Source organism: Jatropha curcas, chromosome 4 (assembly GCF_041381405.1).
Source record: "Jatropha curcas cultivar XTBG-Jc1 chromosome 4, XTBG_Jcur_1.0, whole genome shotgun sequence".
Lineage (NCBI taxonomy): Eukaryota > Viridiplantae > Streptophyta > Magnoliopsida > Malpighiales > Euphorbiaceae > Jatropha > Jatropha curcas.
In genome coordinates, this window is record NC_143154.1 from 4992110 (window position 1) to 5017809 (window position 25700).

General features: G+C 33.0%; 1 protein-coding gene and 1 long non-coding RNA gene across 2 annotated transcripts; both read right to left on the reverse strand.

The window, feature by feature from the left end:
- Window positions 1–842: 842 nt before the first annotated feature.
- On the reverse strand, window positions 843–2511 carry LOC149496742 (heavy metal-associated isoprenylated plant protein 12-like). Its single transcript, XM_089720461.1, has 2 exons — window positions 2182–2511; window positions 843–1171 (listed from the first exon to the last, which is right to left on the reverse strand). The coding sequence occupies exons 1-2, from the start codon at window positions 2264–2266 to the stop codon at window positions 897–899; spliced, it is 360 nt and encodes a 119-aa protein (XP_089576587.1). The 5' UTR covers window positions 2267–2511; the 3' UTR covers window positions 843–896.
- Window positions 2512–10386: 7875 nt separating this feature from the next.
- Window positions 10387–13168, reverse strand: LOC149496743 (uncharacterized). Its single transcript, XR_016320655.1, has 4 exons — window positions 12496–13168; window positions 12142–12279; window positions 11373–11454; window positions 10387–10558 (listed from the first exon to the last, which is right to left on the reverse strand). It is a non-coding gene; the product is annotated as an uncharacterized LOC149496743 (long non-coding RNA).
- Window positions 13169–25700: the final 12532 nt, after the last annotated feature.

A 25700-nucleotide genomic window follows, 5' to 3' on the forward strand; every position in this document is an offset into this window, starting at 1 on the left:
TTATATATATTTATTTGTATGAATTTTATTATTTTATTATTTGTATGAATTTTTATTGGTTTATGGATTTAATTTTTGATTCTGTATATATATTTTTGGATCCGGTTTGTAGCCCGCCTTTAACCATAAGGTAAGAGCGGGTCATTTATTTATTCCATTATATATTTTTGACTCGGTTTGTCGCCCGTCTTGAACCATAAGGCAAGAGCGGGTCTTTTTATTTATTTGGTTTGATTGCTTGATTTAATTGCTTTAATTTGAATAATTGTTATGTGATAATTAGATTTGTTTGGAACGATTAAATAATTTTCTAAATAGAAACTCGGTCTGATTTATTTGGATTGGGTTTAAGTAAATAAATAATTTGGCTTTTCTAACTAAAATAAATTAGAAATCATAGGTTAATAGAGGCCGGTTTTTCCGGGCGTCGGCTTCCAACGGGCCGGCGTACCCAATTCCCTTACCCAGAATTGCATTGGTGCGCCTGACCAGTCTTTTAAAATAATTTAACTGTTATAATAATTATTTATTTTTCTTGTAGTGTTGTCTAAAAATATTAGGGGTATATAAAGTGTCGTGATCTACTCTCTCGGCCTCTAAATACGTTACAAGTACTATACTGACCGAATAATATAAATAATAGTTTATAATATTTATTTATCTTAGTCAAAATATTAAAAGTTATTTATCCAATAAGATGGTAATCATTTTATTATATTATCCGTTTTCCTTTTTCACCTATCAATTGATCCTAGGTTGTGCCTTTTTTTTTTTTTGTTTTTTGGGCATATGGAATATTGAACTTATTCTTGTCAATTGATTAAAAAAAAAAATAGAAGAACTAACGATACAATGTTCCCCTTCTGTTTTTTAATTGATACTCAGAAATGAGTTCGTCACATTATGGAGCATGATGGGCTGGGCTCATAGCCCATTGGCACGACAACAATTCGCTGGCATTGTGTACAGGAGGGGGGATAATGGACTGAGTCGGGCTTTTTTTGTTCGGGCTTTTTTGCATCTTGTTTGGGCGGAGGAGGAGGAGGCCCAATGCTCACTACCTCCGCATGTTTTCCTGCTTTTCTTACACGGACTATGATGTCGTATGGATCTGCAGTTCCTGTTACCGTTAATGTCCCCTTGGCTTCATCAACTTCAATCTTATCTACACCTAAATAATAATATACCAGGAAAAAACAAAAGTCCTTACCTCAAGTAAATATTACTATTATCTTAATCAAAATTGTCAGAGTTCTAATTAAAAATAAATGACATACTAACTATTTTGAATTATTATTTTATTTACTAAATTCAATTAAACTAAAAATGTATTTAATTGTCACATCATGACATAGGACGCATAATATTTAAGTTTTAGTTTGACCAATTGTGAATATTAGAACAATTATATTAAATATTTTCTTAGGTATTGCTCTATCTCACTTCAAAATGAAAAAAAATAAAAAACTATATTAAATAATTGTTAGGTGTTGCTCAATCTAATTTCAAAATCAAAAAAAAAAAAAAAAAAAAAAAAAAGAGTATTGTTCTATCTACTCACTTTTTTTTTCTTATGTAGATTAATTTGTAAAACTATAGTTTAAAACCTATTTTAATTTTTTAAAATATAAATTATAAAATAACATTTGAAATTTTTTAGAGGTGCAAATAGATGATTTGGTCAAAACTAGACCGAGTATGAAAAACTCTTTAATATCTAAATTGATTCCATTAATTAAAGAACAAAATTGAATCGAACTAAGTTGATTCATTTTGATTTTTTTTATTTTAAATTATTTTTAAGCAATAATTAGATTTGGTTTCCATTTTAATGATAATCGAACTAAGATGAAAAATTTTGAATTTTGAATTAAAATCAAAATCGAAATTGAAAATTTTAAAAACCATCAAACCAAATTGTTTAGTTGGATTTTATGGGTTTAAGTAGCTTATGGTCAGCCTTAGAATTTCCTACACGTTTTTTAGAAGTTCTTAAACTTACAATCATTTGCTTTCGCAGAAGTTTCAAATGAGATTAAGATTGCTATCTAATATTTGAATCAATTAGAAATAAATAGTCAAGAAAATTTGAAAGTTATGGGTAATATGAAAATAAAGTAAATGCACTAAATAATAAAGTAAAATAAAAATCACAAAACAATATATGAAATATGTACTAACCTTGAAGTGAAGACACAGCTTTGAGGATCTTCTTCTTGCATTTCTGGCATGAAACATCAACCTTCAACACAGTCCTTTGTACCATGGAACTAAGCTAAGCGAAGCTCAACTTTTTCTTTAGAAATCTAAAACTTCATCAACAAACCCTAATGCCCTATTTATCATTTATTTTCCATTTCGTATTTCATAAAAGAAAGCAATGAAAGAAGAGGTTTGGTGTAAAGAACCTTTGGGTTGTTCACCTTCCCAAAGAAATGTTTAAAGCTTTGTGTTCAGAAAGCTTGTCTTTTACGCAATGTCTAAGTCTAAAACTTTGGTTATTTAACCCATAAAATCCTGACTTTTGTTTTTGGAATTGGGAAATATTTATTGGTTTGATTCTGCAGGCGGGCGGTGGACACAAATGCACCATATGTTGTAATCAAAATCAACAAGCTAACAACCAAATGGAATTGGTCAATATTTGTATTTTTCGGATAAATTATAAGCAAAATATTTCTTCAACTGTTATCTAACTTTTACTTATCTGATTTTTTTTTTTTTAACCACGACGATCTAGTCAGTATCCATTTAACGGTTCACATAATCAAATATTCCCCATTTGCTCTGAGAGGCCTGGGATGAGTTGTTTCTTTATTAATGACAAATGAAATTTGAATTTGGGATTTGGATCCTTGCATGGTATTAGTAACATGATCAATCTTGTGTGTAAAGTCTCAACCTTTGAATGGAAAATTGTCTAATAGAATTGTCTAACTCAAGCTTTATTTTGTTTTACAGTTGCATCATATTTTAAAATTTTCATCGATTTTATTTGAAAATGTATTTGCTATTGCTCTTTACATTTTAAAATACAAAAATATATTAAATTTTAATATAAATAAAAAGTACTTTTTTAATTTTAATTTCTTTCTCCTTCTATCCGATCTCTTCTTCATCTCAACCCACCCAACACCTTCACCATCACCCACTATCATCATCAACATTTTGATTGAAGTCAACATTTTTAATTTTGATAGTGTACAAATTTACTATAAATTTAATAAAGTGGAAAATTTGATACAACTCCTTTATACGAAACAAATAGTCAACTGTGAAATAATTGAACTCATACATCTTTAATCCTCGAAATGAGTGATCCAACTCCAGCTCCAATGATTCGATTGAACATAATTAAAGGCAACCCTTTTGTTCTATAGAAAGAGAAGAGAGAGGTAGAGAGAAAGCGAGGAATGGAAGAGAGGGAGGGCGAAAAATTGAAAAGGTGTAGTTGTATAATTAATAGATTTTAAAAGAATGGTTAGATTTTAAAAGAATCGTTGAGTTTGACGGAATTCAATGATGTCCTAATATTTTCACAGATTCCACGAGAATTCTATAAGAGTTTTATGGAATTAGTGAGACTTTTTTTTAATAGATTTTGATTGACTTTGATGAAATTACAATGATTTTTATAAATCCAATCAAAATTAATTTCAAGACCTAATTGAACAAATTACAAGTTTTGGAACACAGTTGAAAAACTGAGAAACTGAAAAACAATAAGGGACCAAAAAGTAAAATGTATCATATGCTCCAAAATTATTTTTGTTCTTCATTAATACCTTACTGTCTCCTACAGTGAAAGGCCTACAATGGCCAGCGTCGCCGACGGCCATCCCACGTTCCCAAAATAGTCACGATGTGGTAGGAAGACCACGGGGTTCTAGTCACTTAACTGAACAGTTGAAAAATCTCAAGTATATATATATATTAATTTAAAATTGAAAACCAGCAATTACTGCTAACTAGGACCTGTGCAGGTTGCCGGAGCTCGCGTAAGGAGATGCTGCACATCGAGACAGATTTGATTCATAGCCCGCTGCCTGCGGCTCATTGAGCCTAGCGGTCACAAAAATGTATTCTTAAGTTCTTCGACTATTCCAAAGCTTTTACAACTTTTTTTATTTGATTAAATCTTTATTGAATTGAAATGAAGCCATAAAAATTCTAGAAAATAATCAAATTAACTTTGAAAAATTACAGCAGTATTAATAATAATTTTTGTCAAAATATCAAATTCTCAGCACATAAATTAATTCAAAATTAATCTAATAATTAATACAATGTTTTACACCTTAAAGGACAAGGATGGAAGCGGTACATGTATTTTAGGATACTCGTTTCGCTACAAGGACAAGCTGTAGGAGTAACCCATTACCTTATATCACGATCTGTTTCTATGGGTCGGATCGACACTAAGGCCTAGGTAAGCTTAAGGCCTCCGTGGGAGCCGATCCCCTATACCTGGCCGACCGGTCTAATCTTCACTTGACTAGTCGTCTCCCATATTTACTTTTTATATATTCTCTTTTCTTTTTCATATCAATAGGCGGCCACTTCATGGTTTTTCCATATCATATAATATCAGGTGCACATGGGGGCGCCGATCTCCCCATACACGGCCGATAGTATCGTATATCACCCTCACAAACCAGTGGTGGCCTACTTCATCCCAATTCCATACAAACAAAGCACAACAAATTCATAGTATAAGTAATCAAGCAATTCATTCAACGTAATACACCAAATCAATCTTTAATGCGCAACATAAAGGTATAATTAGTATTAGCATAATACAAATATGATACAAGTGTGTATAATAATATATTAACAATAATTTAATAATATGAAAGGTATATTAAATTATCATTTATATATATAATATAAGGTATATGGTATGCGTCTGCAATGAAGGTATGCACTATTTATTATTAGTCACAGTGATAGAGGAGAAAGGAAGCTCTAGTTTGGATTAGACAGAAGACTTTATTTAAATAAAGAATTAGAAGATTTTATTTCCTAATAATCTTATAAGTAATTATTGGCTATAGCTAATCTAAATTCCACCAAAATTTCGGTAGCACCTACTCTAAAATTTGTACTAACTACCTGTTAAAAATAATGTCAAATACTCGCTATATAATTAGTCAACCCACACAGCCCATCCGCCGGGCAATCAACCAAGTCAAGTACCCATCCTCTTAAATATCAGCATTAACACCCAATTATTGATATGGATCCATTGGTGCTTCCTAGTGGGCTTGGATGTGTTCTTATCCCTTGTTGCTTGTTTTGGTCTAATTAATATGTAAGGGATATGGGCTTATAGTGTTTGTTTTAAGTTGTTTTGGGCTAATTTTATATGCATGCAATCTGCCCAATATTAAGTTGTCTATTTTGGGTTGGAAATGATTCTATTTTGAGTGTAATAGTTAGGCCCATGTGTTTTGGCCTTAGGGCAGCCTAGTTAGATACTCTTCTTTAAATTTAGGGTTGTTTGAGGCATATAAATAGCCTCCTTAAGATGTAAAACGAGATTTTTGGCATAAATTGAATCAAAGGCAGAATTGTTCATGCTCTTGCATGTTCTTCTTAATTAGAGTGATTGTGAGAGATTTGCTATCCTCTAATTGCATCAAGAATTAAGGTAAACTTATCAATTCGTTTGTGGCGTTTATCTTGTTCTTTGCTCGATTATTGGTGTTACCGTTTCATTATAAACGTGGGGTGCCATAGAGCGTTTTAATCTCGATTATTGGTGTTTCCGTTTCATTATAAATGTGGGGTGCCATAAAGGCGAACTTACATCTCATTCCTTTGATTCCCGATCCCGGTTCCTTATCATTTGGTATCAGAGCCAAATCAAAGTTTTGGGGTAAGTTCTGTTATCTTAGTTAGGAATTTGAGTTTTCTTGTTGTTGGATTCATTGTTGTTTATCTTCGTGTTTTCTTTTCATTCTGAGATCTACACATTATCTCTTTAGATCTTGTTGGATCTAGACATTATCTCTTTAGATCTTGTTGGATCTAGACAATTTCTCTTTAGATCTTGTTGGATTTAGATAATTTCTCTTTAAATCTTCTTGAATCTAGTTTTCTCTTTGTATCTTCTTATAGTTTGCATCATTTTCTAGTTACCCTTTTGACTAATTCAAGATCTATCTTTGATTATTCTTGTTGTTTGCTTGTTTCTTGATAAAAAAAAAAAAAAAGATCCAGACATTGCAGCCTTAGATCTTATTAATTAGATCTTACAACACAAAAAAAAAAAGGTCATTATTAAAGAAAGAAAAGTCAGAATTTGTTAAGGTCATTACCTACTTAAGTTGAATTAGTAGACACAAAATTGTTGGACAACCTACATACTAAGTCAATATCTACCTAGATTGAAATTGGAAGACACAATTGCTGGACAACCTAAAGCCATTTTGACTTGATTTGGGAATTTATTGATAGTCTACCTTACATTCAATTGAAGGATATCATATTTTGACTTGATTTGGGATCTTATCTTGAAAAAACACAAAAGTCATTGTTGGACAACCTAAATATTAAGTCATTACCTACCTAAATTGAAATTGGGAGACACAAACCATCCACTTATACCTTGTTAAGGCCTTACCCTACCTAAATTGGGTCACATTTGTGGGTTAAGTGAAGATACAAGTCATGCACGCTTGCTACAGTAACTTGCTACAGGAACTCAGAAGCATCCGTGCTACAGTACCTTAAAAAAAATTTTTTTTTTTTGGGTTTTCTTTGTTTGCTTGCTTTGATTGGGTAGAAGTAAATTAGGTCCATATTTGGTTTGCTTGTAGTGAACTAAATTCATACATTATATCCAGAATTTGTCTTTTAAATTCTAGTTTGTTTATTCTTGTTTTGAGCTTTCTTTTGCCTCTATTACATTATTAGGGTGAATTTGTTTGTTCACTACACTCTAAATTAATATAATCAAGTAGTACATCATCTTGTCCTTGTACTACCATCCATTATCGTTTTGAGTCTTCTTTCTAGAGTTTGTGCTTACTTTTACTGTTAAGATTTATTTCCTTGATTCTAAAACGTGCTTTCGAATTGGTTGGTTAATCTACGATTCTGAAGTACAATTGGAGGAATTGCAAGGAGTGATTGAGGAGTGTAAACACGTGAGGGAGTGCTTTATCACTAATTCAAATGTTTTTGTGATTTCTATTTTGAACACTAACCATGAGTGCAGGCACATTTGGAGATAATAGTGGGGAGGGAAGTCAAATGGAGGATCCCCAGTTGAAACTTGTAATGGAGTCAATCCTAGGACAGTTTAGAACTTTCAACAATTCCGTCCAAGATATGAGAAAGGAGTTGCAGGAGTTTAAAGCTGCCCAACGCTCTAATACAAGAAGAGCTCGACCTAGTGGTACACCAACTAGATTTCAAACTCATGAAGAGAAGAAGGTCGATAATCCTGATCGTTACTTTAAGGATTTGAATAATGAGTTAGGAAGGGTGCAGGGAAGGAAGAATGTGGATTACCTCAATAGATATTCATCCACAAAGGAAGAGCATAAGACCATTCTAACACCAGTTTGGTCAAAGGAAGTGTATGTAGATCAATGTAAAATGAAAGTATGAGAATTCATGTTGAAAAGAAAGAAAAGGCGATTGAAAATAAAATGAGTGAAAATACACATAGTGCATATAAAAAGAAAGAGGGAAAAGAAAAAGAAAAGAATGTGAGTTTGATAGCTAGGACAAGTGAGGATAAACATGCTTTGTACAACACTCAGCCTATACTTGTACCTTTGTGCAAGGGAGCTTATTTGGCCACTAATGATCTTAACCCATCCTTGCCAAGTGTGTTTGTTGATCTTTTGCAGGACTTTGAACATGTGGTTCCAGAAGAGATTGTCCAATCTTCATGTGAGGGTGAAAAGGTGGTTCTTGCACCATTGACACCTCAAGAAGTGAATATTGATCAGAAAAAGTTGCTTGAGAGAGAGAAAGAGGAGTTCACTGATGTCTTTCTTGAAGAGTTGCCTAGTGGATTGCCACCTTTGAGAGGGATAGAACATCAAATCGATTTCATTCTTGGCTCCACCATTCCAAATCAACTAGTCAATAGAAGCAATCCAATGGAGACAAAGGTGTTGCAAAGGCATATTCAGGTTGTAGCAAACAATGGAGTTCAATACGGTCTAAAAAGGAGAAGAAGAGTAAAGAAAAGGGCATGGATTCTAAGGAGAAGTGGACTGATCCTAGCAAGCAAAAGGATACCTCAACTTTTAACTAAGATTCGAGGACGAATCTTTTTGAGGAAAGGGGGAATGATATGGATCCATTGGTGCTTCCTAGTGGGCTTGGATGTGTTCTTATCCCTTGTTGCTTGTTTTGGTCTAATTAATATGTAAGGGATATGGGCTCATAGTGTTTATTTAAGTTGTTTTGGGTTGGTTTTATGATGCATGCAATCTGCCCAATATCAAGTTGTTTGTTTTGGGCTGGAAATGACTTTATTTTGTGTTTTAGAGTTAAGCCCATGTGTTTTGGCCCTAAGGCAGCCTAGTTAGATGCTCTTCTTTAGGGTTATGTTTGTTTAAGGCATATAAATAGCCTCCTTAAGATGTAAAACGAGATTTTTGGCATAATTTGAATCAAAGGCAGAATTGCTCATGCTCTTGCATGTTCTTCTTAATTAGAGTGATTGTGAGAATTTGCTATCCTCTAATTGCATCAAGAATTAAGGTAAACTTATCAATTTATTTGTGGCGTTTATCTTGTTCTTTGCTCGATTATTGGTGTTACCGTTTCATTATAAATGTGGGGTGCCATAGAGCGTTTTAATCTCGATTATTGGTGTTTCCGTTTCATTATAAACGTGGGGTGCCATAGAGGCGAACTTACATCTCATTCCTTTGATTCCCGATCCCGGTTCCTTATCAATATAATTCATGAATTTTGATTATAGTTAAAAGATTTGAGGTAGAAATAAGAATCCTTGACTATTATTTATATAAGTTAACTTATGAGTTTTTAATAAATATTGTTAAGGGGAGCCATAATCTAAGTCCTAGTTAAGTTGAGTAGGATAAATATTATATATGTTAGTCTATTGATGAAATTGTGATTTTTACTACCTGTTTGATATAAATGAATTCTTGTATAGGAGCATCTAGGTCATTTACTTTTATATTGCAATTTTGTAAATGAATCATTGAATTCCTTGATGATTAGAGAATTTGCTATATCATAGTTTAAGTTGGAATTTAGGATTTCTAGGATATGATAACTTTTACGAGATCGGCTATGTTTTACTTAGTATGAATGTTTAATCTAAGAACCTTTGAACTAGTCTTCGAAAATTTGGTCCTTGCATTGATATGGAGAGAGAGAGATATAAGAGACATGTATATAGTTCCTACTTGATTTACGAGATATATTCGTATAAGTGTGTAAAGTAGTTATTTCTAAAGCTTTGAATGTACAGTACAATTTAAAAGATATTAGATAAGAGTTAACGGTGAAAGCTATTTATGCGTTATTTGGCTTAGATAGGTATATATATATATATATATATATATATAAATGGATTGATAAATCGTATTATTTAGAATATAAAATAATTTATGTTAAGCGGTTGAGATAATTGATAAGGAACCGAGATCGGGAATCAAAGGAATGAGATGTAAGTTCGCCTCTATGGCACCCCACGTTTATAATGAAACGGAAACACCAATAATCGAGATTAAAACGCTCTATGGCACCCCACATTTATAATGAAACGGTAACACCAATAATCAAGCAAAGAACAAGATAAATGCCACAAATAAATTGGTAAGTTTACCTTAATTCTTGATGCAATTAGAGGATAGCAAATTCTCACAATCACTCTAATTAAGAAGAACATGCAAGAGCATGAGCAATTCTGCCTTTGATTCAAATTATGCTAAAAATCTCGTTTTACATCTTAAGGAGGCTATTTATATGCCTTAAACAAACATAACCCTAAAGAAGAGCATCTAACTAGGCTGCCTTAGGGCCAAAACACATGGGCTTAACTCTAAAACACAAAATAAAGTCATTTCCAGCCCAAAACAAACAACTTGATATTGGGCAGATTGCATGCATCATAAAACCAACCCAAAACAACTTAAATAAACACTATGAGCCCATATCCCTTACATATTAATTAGACCAAAACAAGCAACAAGGGATAAGAACACATCCAAGCCCACTAGGAAGCACCAATGGATCCATATCTGTCACGACCCATTTTCGTGAGCCGGACCGGCACTAGGACCTGGGTGGGCTTAAGGCCCCCGAAGCCCGTAGTAAGCCTAACTTATTCCAATTCGACATTCTACAAATATTTATGGATTCGGGCCCATTAACTTATTATGCATATGCATTCAAAATACAGTTCATATATTTAAAATGGACTTTCATTATTTAATTACAACCCAACTGGAATACAATTGCGGAACTCTACCTTTGTATTTACATCGTTATTTCTATCATTAACAGTCTTCTACAATAAGTGTCTCAACTCCACAAGGCTTTTCTTTCTTTTTATTACCTGGAAAAAAAATAGTAGGCAGGGGTGAGCGCCAAACTCAATGAGTAGGGTTAGATAACCCTCTCACCCCACACAATCACACAGATGCTAAATATTTTTATCTAGTTACCGTTTAATTATATGATCATGCAGTTTGTCACACAAATGGCAATACAACAGCAATCACAAGTATCATCACCTTCATATAATCACATCACGTGGAAATTAGTCAGTGGCACCACCTGAAACCCCAACGAGCCGTCCTCACACATGGCTCGCCCTCTCATACATGTGCACCAGGGAGCCGATCCCCCATACGGCCAACTGGTCTTATCCTCACTGACCAGTCCTCTCATTGTTTTTCCATTTTCTCTCTTTTCTTTTCCATACCAACAGGAGGCAACTCGGTGGTCTCCATCCAATCTAGATCATCAAGTGCTCACAACAGGAGGCCACCCTGCGGGCTACAATCAAATCTAGATTATCAGGTGCGCAACAACAAGAGGCCATCCTGTGGTTCTATATAATCCATATCATCAGGTGCACACGGGGGCGCCGATCTCCCATTTTCCCGGCCGACGGTCACATTTCATATCATATCATATTCAGGATCCATATCACATAGACCGTCCTCACAAACCCATGGTGGCCCACTTCATCCCAATTCCACACAAACAAGGCACAGTATATACACAGCACAAGTAATCACATAATTTATTTAATATCAACAATTAGTGCAGCACAATATGGCAATTCAACAAATTAATGCATGATAGCATTTAGCCGTGAATGCATGAATGCAGGCGGATGATACTAGTTATCTAACACTACTCACAGTTCTTTATTGTCCTTTAAAAGGACTGCCTTTTTAGCCACATGCTTCCAGCTTTTGTCCTCGCATTTTGTATTTTATAAACCTTTAAAATAAATAAGAAAATTCTAAATAAGAATTTTAATTCAAAAACTTATATTTCACATTCGTTTATTTATTTTGGCTACCGGTCATTTAATTCACTTGTTATATACGCATATATATTTAGGTTCTCTCATTTATATAAATAACTATTCTAATTTATAACCTTTAGATAAAATCTCTAATTATTCGGTGAGAAATATTATATAATGATAATTCTAATATTGTATAATATTTCTTAATACTTCAAATTTTTGTCGTCACTACTTCTTAAGAATATAACTAATTTAATTCTTCATTAAGTGTTTTATTAAAAATTCGGCAACATTTTCTCTATAAACTGGACTATCCAAATTTTTCATATTTTCACAAATCCACACACACAGCCCATCCATCGGGCAAATTCATATCCACTAATCTCGTCCGCCATATCCGTCATTTATTCGGTCACTTAATTCACATAATCCATTATAATTAATTGTTCTATAACTATTTATTTGTTAATACCTAAAATTTATTATTAGCTAGGAATATATATATATATTTTTTGTACCAACCTTATAGTTATACTTAATATTCATAAAATATATTTAACAATATTTAATTCAATTTACTTAAATACTTAATTAAGTTCATTAATTAATTAATTCGGGATTTATTCAAAAATTGCGAATTAAGCTTTAGAGTGTACCGATTGAAAATCAGACGACGGATCCACAACCTACATGAGAAGAGGAAGATTCTGCCTTTTGGTGCCTCACCGGAGTGTCGCCGGCCAGTCGCCGGACCACCGCCGTCGCCACCGTGCACGGTGGCCGGAAATTCAAATCTTCACCAAAATTAACAAACAATATATCATTTTATTCGTTTCGATGAGAGGATCATTAATATGTATTCAAATCAAGGTGGGTACGAACTATTTGGCCGAAAATTGATCGGAAAGGTTCGGTGATACCCATTTTGGGTTTTCCGATTCCGGCTATTTCAGTCGACGAGGAGGCCATCAAATTAAAGAGGAAGAAGAGAGGAGTCATTTGGTACTCACCTTGTGTCCTAGGCTTGCCTGAAACGGCGTGAATCGCCGGAAAAAGGTGTCCGAAACTTCAAGCTCTTCCCCTTCGAAATAGTCACAATTTCAGTTCAAATCTACGCTATAATCTTCTTCCTCGCGTTGAGTAGATGTTTTTAGAGTATTCATTTGCCAAATTCGGTGGCCGGAGGAAGGAGATCAAAGAAGAGGGAGGAGGAGGAGGAGGAGGAGGAGGTCACGCTACTGGAGAAGAAGAAGGAAGAAAAGAAAAGAAAAAGAAAGAAAAAAAAGAAAAGAAAGGAAATGGGCCGGTCCGGTTCGATTCGAACCGATTCGGTCCGATTCAGTGATTTGATCTCGTTTCGTTTGGTTTTTTTTTTTTTTTTTTTTTTTTTTTTTTTTCGCTCGGTTTTTCAATTATTCGTGTGGTTTCGACACAGTTAATTAATTTTTAGGTCCGGTTTAATTTATTTAATTATTTAGTTGGGTCATAAAACATCTCTTCAATTAACTTTCTAATAGTACAACAAATAATGATAACAATAAATTAATTTAGGATAATTAGTTTATATCGTAGAGTTCCATTTTATTTCATCGAAATTTCTGAACGTTCTGTTTTTGGGCTTGGGCTCAATTCAAATTTGGGCTCAAGTTAGAAATGCTCGGTCTTCACGACCCATACTATAAAAAAAATTCGGATTTTTGATTTAATAAAAATTCTAAAGTTTTGAAAATAAAAATTCGGGATATTACAATATCATATATTCGACAATATTTAAATTAATTTACAACTTACGATATGTCAACTAACTATTTCCTAGCAAGAATTAAATCTACTACTTCACCTATTCCAATATGTGTCAATTCCCATGCTTTGAAAACATTAAATCCATTTTTAATTACACCATTCATAGTAAAATCCATTGCCCAAGTCGAATTTTCTCAACTCATTCCAACTAAACCATTAAGCTCACATTTTGATTTTCCACACGTATAATCTAAAGATAAAGTGCATTTGTAATTCCCAAATATCAAAATTATACAATGACTAAATTTTCCATAGGCCTTTTGCTAAATCATTATCTAGGGTTTACATCTAGTCATAGCTTTACATTCCTTAATTAAAAAGGCTCAATAATCTTTTCAAACCATAGTAACAAATCAACTAAGCTCGATTAAGTTTGATAAGTTAACAATTTGCAATTTGCTATATCTTGTCAGAGACTTAAACCTCGAATAACAATTAGTTCAATGAAAACTTACTCATGTTATCTACTAATTCAAACCTGAATTTATATTCCCAAATTAAATTTAAGATCGAATTACCAGCTACATTATTAAAATTTCAATAGTCAAAGATCAAGTTCAAATCCTAAAGAGAAATAAACCATAAAATTGCAATTAACTTCGAATAAGGTTTCTATTGCTTACCGAATGATGATTGGCATATAGCATCGCAATCTACATGAGGAGTTGATGATTTTATCTCTTGGGGCCTCGCCGGCCGGTCATCGGAGTGTTGCCGGCGCCACTATCTACGGTAGTTGAAAAATCCAAACGGCCTAAAATCAAGCAACCCGCACGCCTAAATGCTCGAAATCATTTGTAAAAGCCGAATATGTTGTCTTTTTGAGGAGGTAATGGCTTGTTTGGCCGGATCGACCACCATAGCCATCTCCACACTGCCGCTCATGGTGGTTTTCGTTCCCTCCACTGAATCAATCAATTCTTAGATGGAAAATGTTCGCGTGGAGGAGCTGAGTCGATCGAGACTCACTTTGAAGCTTCACGTCGCCGGAGTCGCCTGATATCACCGGAGATTGAAGAACGAGAACTATTGATGGAGATAGTCTCTATTTGCAACATTAGAGGCTCTGCTTGCATAGAAGGAAGTCAAAAAAGAGACCAATGGCTTTAGGGGAGTCAATCGCCACCTCGCTCTCGTCGAGCGGCGGTCGAAAACGAGAAGGGAGGAATGGCACACGCTGGAGCCCAGGAAAGAAGAAGAAGAGAAAGGAAAAGAAAGAAAAGGCTCGTTACGAATTGATTTGGTCCAATTCAGTGATTTGACTCTGTTTTTGCTTAGTTTATGAGTTTTTTACTTGGTTTTCGAAAAATCCAAACTGGTTTACAGGTCTGGTTTAGCAATAATAAATGATTTTTTTCTAAATTTCATTAGTTGGAATAAAAATTTAGTTTTTAAATGAAAATTCTACGAAATTGAATTTTCAGGTCGTTTCACCTTAGGAGATATTTTTATTTTTCCCTTAGGGAATCTTTAGAATTACCACTGCTTAGCAGGCGAATAAAACTCCTTTCAAAAGTATTAATACCATCACATGAATAGTAAATGAATGCCACGACCATATATATTAATATAAAAAAAACTGCTATTTATTTGCTGAATAGACAGATCCGATCTGTTTAAAGAGGATATGGATAATTATAAATGGGTTTGGAACGGATATAGTTAGTGAAATTACTACTCGTAACAGATATGGATAGTGAAATTACTACCCATAATGGCCATGGTTATCGATATTTAGATACCCGCTACTCGTTAACCGCTATATTAAATGAGTTTGATAGTGGTACCCATGAATACCCTATCCATTATTAGTGAAAAATGTATTTTAAATAAGTTTGAATTTGGATAGTTTAAGATTCGTGAGTACCTTATTCGTTTAAAAGGTACTTTTAATGGATTTTGGATGGATATGAGTAGTAAAAATTTAAATGGGTTCGAATACAGGTACTTTAATGGGTATTTAAACTGAGTGTAGAATAGATAGTGGTAGTAAAATTTTAAACGGATATCTATACAGGTAGTTTAAAATTCGCAGGTACTTGCGCCGCTTCAATCCTATTAAGGGGGTGTATTAAATAAAGACTATGTTAGATTTTAAAAGATTTTTAAAATCTTAGAGCTGGAGGATGGATTTGTAAATGACTATTCTATTCATATCTAGCTAGCACTCTAAAATCCAATAAAATTAATAATTTTATAGAATCCTAGCAAATTAACAATTTTTTTAATACCATCAAAATTTTATGGACTTTTTAGAAGTCATAATTGAATACCCATCAGATTTTTATGGATTTTATAAGAGTCTAAATTGAATATCACAAAATTTTAATAAACTCTAAAAAAAATCTAGATTGAATACCATTGAAATTTTAAAATCTAACAAAGTCTTAATCCAATACACTCCTTAAATGAGTATATAAACGGGTTTAGAATGGATAGAAATAGTAAAATCTTAAACGAATATCTATATAAATAGTTTAAAATTTGCGGGTAGTCGCGCTTCCATCCTATTAACGAAGTGTATTTGATTAAGACTATGTTCAATTTTAAAAGGTTTTTAAAATCTTTGGGTTGGAGGATATATTTGTAAATGACTTTTTTATTCATACCTAGCACTCAAAATCCAATGAAATCAATAATTTTATAAATCCTTTCAAATTAGTAATTTTTTAAATCCCATAAAATTTATATGGACTTTTAAAAAGTCATAATTGAATATAATCAAATTTTATGAATTTTATAAGAATCTGAATTGAATACCATAAAATTTTAATAGATTCTAAAAAAAAATCTAAATTGAATACCATTGGAATTTTAAAATCTAACAGAGTCTTAATCCAATACATCCTCCTAATATTTTACCAATGGGGTCATCGGTTTGGTGTAGAGGGAGGCGCTCTTTGTTGATCTTTCAGGGACTCTTTTGTGAGATACGTCCATTTATTTAAGCCTATGGGCTCACTTATTTTAAGGACTACTTAAAGGGAGAAGGCGCTTGGAGATGGCACCGGGCGTACTTCCTGCCTAGCTTCCTGAAAACAAGGTTGACATATTTTTTCAGAAAAAGGTTTTTGTCAATATTTAATGAGAAAATAGCATCGAATAATTGATAAAATTTTATAGATAAATTTGAAACTTGTCGGTTATAAGGGAGCAAAATGTTGGCACCTAATTTTTCAACAAATCATCGACAAAATTTAGCGACAAATTTGAATCTTGTTGGTAAAAAGCGCGCCATATGTATGCGTTTATTATGATAATTTGTTGTCAAATTACCTATAAATTATCAAAAAATACCGACAAACAACCTACATATTACTAATGAATTTAAAAAAAAAATTTAAAATTTTAGAAGAGAACAATGAGCAGTAAATAATGAAATTTAGTAATAGATTATAAACAAATTACCTATAAAATTTTTTTGTCGCTAATATGTTGGTAGTTAATAAATAATTACGAATAAAATTCAAAAAACTTATGCAAAATAAATGGGCGAAAGACTAAAAGAATACTAGTAAAATTTCAACATTTAGTGATGAAAAATATGCTGGTATTTACCGATTAATTACTGATGAAATTCAAAAAATTTTTTATGGAATCAGTGGGTAGGAGACTAAGAAAATACTGATAAAATTTCAATATTTAATGATAAAAATCTATTTCACTAAATGCCAAAATTTTATTTTTTAAATACCAATTTTCTTGTCACTTTATCTCCCATTCATTTTGTCTTGTTTTACTTTTTGCACTTTTTCTTTTTTCTTCTTATGTTTTTTCTTTTCTTCCTCTTTTCATTTTCATTCTCACAAAATTTGTCATTCTTCTATTGATAGGCTCATTTTGTTATAGTATTTTTAATATAGTTTTTATTAGGTTTTTAGTATTTTTATTTACTTTAGTTTTTATTTAATTATTGATTATTGCTTCTTTTATTGTTTTGATCTCGTTTGGAAGGTTTTTGTAGGGTTTTAATTAGGAATTTGCCAAATATCAAATAAGAAAGAATAAGGAACACAAAACTACTACCTAATTCAAGTTTCATTCTGAGTGATCAACTTGGACTCCTAATTTTGAAGATATACAAGACTTAATTATTTTTTATTGTAATTATATTTCTTCATCAACAAGTTTGGTGGTTTTCATAATTAGACTCAAGAAGTCTATATAAGGGGAAACTCTACAATAATTGTGGAGTCATTTATTAACATTATATCGTAATTTCATTCTCCATCATTTGATCTCTTGTTCTATTCTCTACATAGTTTCTCTTTTTAAGACTTTAAGTATTCAGGTTGGCATGAAGATCCAAGGAATTTGCTTAAACCTATCATCGACTAGTTTTTATTTCTAAAGTCTTTTCTTGTTTATTTTCAATATGAGATTATTTACAAATTTAATTGAATTAATTCAATTAATATGTCGAAATACTCCCTTTATTCTCTTTATTTAGGGAAAATAGAAAAACTCTTGGATTAAAAAAGTTAGTTAAATGAAATTTTCTTTCTAAAATGCTCTTAAGAAGAGTTCATTTCTTCATTAATTATGAGAACAATAATTGCCACAAAAGTAGTTTCAAGAAGTGCATTTATTGCCTACTTGCATTCTTCGGGGCATCACTTCAAATCTTTTTTATTAACTCTATCACACTTTATTTTAAAGAAGTGCATTAAAAAGTAGTTTCAAGAAGTACTCCCTTTATTCTCTTTATTTTAAATATATGTCGAAATACTCCCTTTATTCTCTTTATTTAGGGAAAATAGAAAAACTCTTGGATTAAAAAAGTTAGTTAAATGAAATTTTCTTTCTAAAATGCTCTTAAGAAGAGTTCATTTCTTCATTAATTATGAGAACAATAATTGCCACAAAAGTAGTTTCAAGAAGTGCATTTATTGCCTACTTGCATTCTTCGGGGCATCACTTCAAATCTTTTTTATTAACTCTATCACACTTTATTTTAAAGGGATGTTTACATAATGAAATGAAAAATTGCAATTACTGTTTTTTTTCTTTTAACAAGTTTTAATTTGAAAGTGAAATAACTTTTGTGACTTAACTAAATTGAATCTAAATTCGAGTTTTAGTATGAGTTTGATATTACAATTTTTGAAAAATGTGCACAACCAAACAAAAACGGTGATAACTTCACATTTTGAAAAGTGCACAACTAATAACAATAAGGTCGCAAAGTGGCTTACAAAAAAGTACAACCATTATAAGACTGTGAAAAGTGCATAACTAATAATAATAAGACCACAAAGGGCTTATAGAAGTACACGACTATTAATAAAAGGCCATAAAATGGCTTACAAAAATTTACAACCGTTAACTAACATAGAAACAATAATTATTGAAAAAGTGCACAACTAATAATAATAACGTCACAAAATGGCTTACAAAAGTTCACAACTAATATTATCAAAAGGTCACAAAGCAGCTTACAAAAGAGTACAACCATTACAAGGATAAAAAAGAAAACTATATTTTTAAAAGTGCACAATTAATAATAAGAAAAGGCCACAAAGTGGCTTACAGAAGTTCACAATCATTACCTAGACAGAAAAAATAACTATTGAAAAAGCACACAACTAATAATAACAGGTCACAAAATGTCTTACAAAAGTTCATAGCTACTATTAACAAAATGCCACAAAGTGACTTACAAAAGAGTACAACCATTATAAGAAATTCAAAAAAAAATAAAGTACTATATTTTTAAAAGTGCACGATTAATAATAACGAAAGGTCATAAAGAGGCTTACAAAAGTTCAAATCGTTACCTAACATAGTAAACAATAATTATTTAAAAAGTGCACAACTAATAATAATAAAGCCACAAAATGGCTTACAGAAGTGCACGACTAATAATAAAAGGCCTCAAAGTTGCTTACAGAAGTTCACAACCATTACATAACACAAAAAATATAACTATTGAAAAGTGCACAACTTATAATAATAAGACCACAAAATGACTTACAGAAGTGCACGACTAATAATAAAAAGGTCACAATGTCGTTTACAGAATTTCACAACCGTTAAATAATACACTCGCACTTTTAAAAATAAAACGTGGACTTTTTCAAAACTTAATGAAGCCCAACATATATTTGTTCTTGACGTCAACAATTGTGGCCAAATTTAGAATGTGAACATATATTCATTAAACATACAAATAAGGGCTAACTTTGTATTATGTGACAATTATTTTGACTTTTTAATATTAGAATTTTAATTTTGTGGCCAAATTTATATAAACGATTACTGTTACTACAAAATGAAATGAAAAAGTGAGCTGATAACTTGTCCCTTGAAACATGTGTACATTAAATGCTGAGAATATTTTTGTGATTGCCACTTTTCTTGATTGTTGAACTTCAATCTTAAAATAAACACATACACTACAAGGGTATTTTCATTTTTTTTACTTGGCTTGCATCCTAAAGTTACTATTTAGAGTAAAATTCTCTATATAGAAATACACCTAAAAAGGAAATTTTCTCTAAATGAAGAGAACAAAGGGAGTAAATCTTTTTACTAGAGATTTGATGTAGCTTAAATTCAATTCCAATTTATAATGTTAGATTTGGTTTTCTTTGTTCAAGTAAAATTTATTATTGATCTTAATGTTTCTAGGCAGAGTTTCTCCCCTGGATTGATTTATTTCATTAATCCTATTGAGAGAAGAGTTTTTTATACGAAAAGGTAAATAAATTTCATGGAAATAACAACTTGATGCAAGAGCTAGATGATTTCGCTCATGAGAGATTTTCATCAAATTAAAAGCCTTAGTTTGTGTGATTCCTAAATAATCATAGAACTTAATAATTTAATCTATATTTGGTTGCGATATTGAGAGATGGGTAGCTGAATTGTGTTAAAATAGCTAATAAAATATCGACAGAACTTATTAGTGATTTTAGGGTTATTTTTCCTTCTTGAACAATTGAAATTGATTATTAAACTAATATAATATATTAGATAGAATTAAGTAAAGTCAAAATCCATAGTAACTTTCACCCCTTAATTACTTCTCAAAAAATTGCTTGCTCAATTTTTGTCTTATTCGTCTCTTTTATTTTTTTTTTATTTTTAAAATTATTCTCCTTATTGTCATTTAAATAATAGTAGGTCAACACAATTTTGGTATTTGGTATGCAATCTTTGTGGGAACGATACTCTACTCACTGTTTATTAATTATTACGATTTTCTCATAATTGAATTTGCCTATCAAGTTTTTAGCGCTGTTGGCGGGGATTGACATTACCAATTTCAATACCAATTAACCTATTATTAATTTAGATTTTTTTATTTTAATTTTTTATTATTAATTGAAATATTTGTTTATATTATTTGTAGTTTTTCTTTATTTTATTGATTTTTACTTTTGATATTTTATTATGAAGTATTTTAATATGTTTCATCGACAAGTATGCAAATTTTAGTCAACAACATTCGGAGCCATTTTGTATCGCTTGGGCAAGATTTAACGATTGTTGGAGAGATTTTCTTATCATAATTTTGCAAATAAATATCTCAATTTCTTATAAGAAATAAGAAGTTGGATAGATAGTGGATTTTTGACAACCGGTATTTATCTTCTAGAAAGTAACTATGAAGATTTACTTCATATGTTACATGATATGGTGGATTTTGACAACTATTATCATTGGAATCCTTCATTGCAGAGTTGGAATCACCAATACCCTTCAAATTTTGAGGATGAAGAGAAAAAGAAGAATCAAATTAAATGAAATTTTCTAAGTTTCACATAGAATTTATGAATGAAACTCACGAGACAATAAATAATTTGGAGATACAACTAAGGCAATAAGCAGCTATTGTAGCTAATAAACCTCAAGATGAGGAATGCAAGTTAGAATGAGGAAACTTCATGGGAAGTTGCACATTGAGAAGAAGTAGCAGAACAAGCCAAAGCCGCAGAGCTACTCAATACGTTCACCCTACTCACGCACTAGTGCTTCAGCAACAAGGGAGATTCAGTTCACACCTTTGTCAAAGAGCCAAACCGATATCATGTGATGGTTGAAAGACAACTAAGAAGTGGTTCACTTAATTACCCAAGAAAATTAAGGGAGGAATCTACAAGGCAGAGAGACAAAAGCAAGTACAATGCATTCCATAAAGATGTTGGTCATGACACCGAGTAGTGTTGGCAGTTGAAAAAAAAATAGAGTGTCTGATCCAACGAGGAGTCTTAAAGAAATTCATTAGAAAAGGAGCCTAGAATTTCTAGCTGAGCCTAAACCCAAGTCATCCAAAAGGACGGGCAAACAACCTGTAAGATTTGAACTCATCGGTACAATTAACATGATTTTTTCTGGTGTTGCAGGAGGAGATAGCACCTCGGCAAGGAAAAGACACGCCTGAGAAATCTACTCCATCCAAGCCGAAATGTTAGTAGAGCCCCTACACAAACCCATTACTACCTCGAAGGAGGATATAGAGCACGACCATTCCTGCACTCTGGTGCCTTGGTGGTAGAAGGTGTAATGGAGAATTATAAAGTCAGGAGAATCCTGGTAGATGATGGCAGCTCTACGTCACCAAATTGAAGCTAGTGCGAGCACCCTTGGTTGGTCTGGCAGTAGAAGCAAGCATGGAAATTATCATTGAGCTTGGAGATGGTGAGCATACCCGTACAGAAAAGACCGAGTTCATAGTAGTAGACATTCCGTTCCCCTACAATGCCATCCTTGGTTGACCACTACTCTACACCCTAGGTGCCTGTACATCAATTAGGTACCTTATAATGAAGTTTTACTGTAACTCGATTGTAACAGTCAGGGGCAATCAGAATTTATGAATGAAACTCACGAGACAATAAATAATTTGGAGATACAACTAGGGCAATAAGCAGCTATTGTAGCTAATAAACCTCAAGATGAGGAATGCAAGTTAGAATGAGGAAACTTCATGGGAAGTTGCACATTGAGAAGAAGTAGCAGAACAAGCCAAAGCCGCAGAGCTACTCAATACGTTCACCCTACTCACGCACTAGTGCTTCAGCAACAAGGGAGATTCAGTTCACACCTTTGTCAAAGAGCCAAACCGATATCATGTGATGGTTGAAAGACAACTAAGAAGTGGTTCACTTAATTACCCAAGAAAATTAAGGGAGGAATCTACAAGGCAGAGAGACAAAAGCAGGTACAATGCATTCCATAAAGATGTTGGTCATGACACCGAGTAGTGTTGGCAGTTGAAAAAAAAATAGAGTGTCTGATCCAACGAGGAGTCTTAAAGAAATTCATTAGAAAAGGAGCCTAGAATTTCTAGCTGAGCCTAAACCCAAGTCATCCAAAAGGACGGGCAAACAACCTGTAAGATTTGAACTCATCGGTACAATTAACATGATTTTTTCTGGTGTTGCAGGAGGAGATAGCACCTCGGCAAGGAAAAGACACGCCTGAGAAATCTACTCCATCCAAGCCGAAATGTTAGTAGAGCCCCTACACAAACCCATTACTACCTCGAAGGAGGATATAGAGCACGACCATTCCTGCACTCTGGTGCCTTGGTGGTAGAAGGTGTAATGGAGAATTATAAAGTCAGGAGAATCCTGGTAGATGATGGCAGCTCTACGTCACCAAATTGAAGCTAGTGCGAGCACCCTTGGTTGGTCTGGCAGTAGAAGCAAGCATGGAAATTATCATTGAGCTTGGAGATGGTGAGCATACCCGTACAGAAAAGACCGAGTTCATAGTAGTAGACATTCCGTTCCCCTACAATGCCATCCTTGGTTGACCACTACTCTACACCCTAGGTGCCTGTACATCAATTAGGTACCTTATAATGAAGTTTTACTGTAACTCGATTGTAACAGTTAGGGGCAATCAGAAAGTAGCTAGGGAGGTACACATGGTGGCTCTCAAAGAGGTATAACTCACCCTCCCCATTCAAATGGTCCTAGACACTGGGCTCAACGGAACGAACATGGATTCAGACAAGCCATAAATGGCCTAGCCATTTGATATACCAGAGAGCAAAAAAACTAAACCTAGAACTGAAAGGCGAGCTATTGGACATCATAATCGAGGAGATCAAAACCCTAAAAGTAGGAGCCAACCTCCAAGATCAGGTGCTTACCTCTATAGAAGAAGTATTGAAGAGATATAAGTAAAACTTCGTATGGACAGCATAAGATAATAAAGGGATTAATCCAAACATAGTAATCACAAACTCAACATTAATCCAAGCACCAAACCAGTCATACAAAGGAGAAATCATACACCCATCCGACTAAAGGTAATCGCAGCATAAATTGACGAACTCATTAATGAGGTTTTATTAAAGAACTTCATTACCCCGAGTGGCTGAAAAAAGTAGTCCTCGTCCCAAAGCTGAACGACAAATGATGTCTTTGCATCGACTTCACAGACCTAAACAAAGCATGCCCAAAAGATCCTTATCCTCTCCCGAACATTGATCAACTGGTAGATTCAATAGCCAGATATGAAAGATATAGCTTCATAAACGCGACAATAGGCTACCACTAGATAAAAATGAACAAGCTAGACAAAGAAAAAATAACTTTCATCAAGGACCGAGGAATATACTGTTATGAAGTAATGCCCTTCAGTCTTAAAAACGTAAGGGTCACATACCAGCAGCTAGTCAACACGATGTTCAAAGACTAAATTGAAAAGTTGATGGAAGTATATATGGACGACATGATTGTGAAAAGCAAATGGGCAGAGGAACATGCCAAGGACATAGAAAAAGCATTTCAGGTACTATCTAACTTAGCATAGACAAGTGTGTTATTTGTGTAACTGTAGGAAAATTCTTAGGATTTATGATATCCCAAAGGGAATTGAGGTTAATCCAGAGAAAATAGCAGCGATCACAGCCATGACACCCCCAAGGAACATAAATGAAGTACAACAGCAAAATGGGCGAATAACAACTCTAGGAAGGTTCATATCATGCTCAACCAAGAGATGCATGCCATTTTATCAAACACTAAAGAATATGAAACAATTTCAATATTCTGAAGAATGTCAAGCAGCCTTAGAAGAGTTGAAAGAATTCATTAGCTCTTCGCCACTCCTCAGCCAGCCGTAAGAGAGCAGTTCCCTATATACTATGTTGGCAAAGTATTACGAAGGGCAAAATTGAGACATCTAAGAATTGAAAAGCCAACATTTGATGTGCTCTTAACATTCGCGTGACTGAGACACTACTTCCATGCTCACACAATAGTGGTAAGAACAAACTTTCCCCTAAAAAAAAGTAATACACTGAGCAGAAACTTCGAGCAGGCTAGTCGAGTGCTCCATAATGTTAAGAGAGTTTGACATCCAATACGTAACCCGCCTGGCCTTAAAAGTGCAAACACTAATTGAATTTATGGCAGAGATGACCATGCTGGAGACACTGAGTGAGGCAAGCATCTGCTCATCCTAGTGGAAAATGTATATAGACGTAGCCCATGGATCGACAGGTGAAGGAGCAGGAATCATTTTGGAAGGCTTGAAAAAAAATACGCCTCGGTTATTCTGTGCAACTAGCTTTCCTATGCACAATAACATGGCCAAATATGAAGCATGATTAATGGACTAAAAATGGCCATGGAAGTCCAGGCAGAAGTAGTCATAATATTCTTCAATTCATAGTTGGTGGTGAACCAAGTATCTAGCAAATTTGCGATAAAAGAGCCTTCCATAAGCAAATACCAGACACTGGCAAAACACCTACTAGGCCAGTTAGAGAGGGAAGGAGCTAGTTGGGAAATCAAATAGATCCTTCGATTAGTTTTCTGTATCAATTCTAGCCTCCATTTGTCTTTTGTCAATTTCATGCTAATATGGCAGTTATCCCTCATAAGTCGGCCCTACAACAGCCAATGTCAACGTCAAGTCATATATCCATGTATATTAAAAAAAAAAAAGCATGAACTTCAAGATTTTTATCAAATCTAGCCAGTTCTTTTAATTTTATCAATTAATACCGCATACTAACTAATCTCTATCAAATGATTTTATTATATTGATATTTATTCAATTAAATAATTTATTAATTAACTAATATATTAAGTGTATAATGGGATTAATCAATTAGAATTCAATTTTATTGAAGAGTCTTTTAAAAATATTATTTTTAAATATACTAATTGATAATATTATTTTTAAAATTGAATTCTAATTGATTAATCACATTAGACACTTAATAAACATAGTTCATTGAATAAACTATTTAATTGAATAGATATCAATATAACGAAATCATTTGATAGAAATTAATTAATACCGAGTATTGATTGATAAAATTAAAAGAACTGGCTAAATTTGATAAAAACTTTAAAGTTTAGGTTTTTTTTATTATACTTGTTGGATGTTGTAGGGTCCACTTGTGAGAGATAACTACAACATTAGCATGAAATTGATGGAAGAT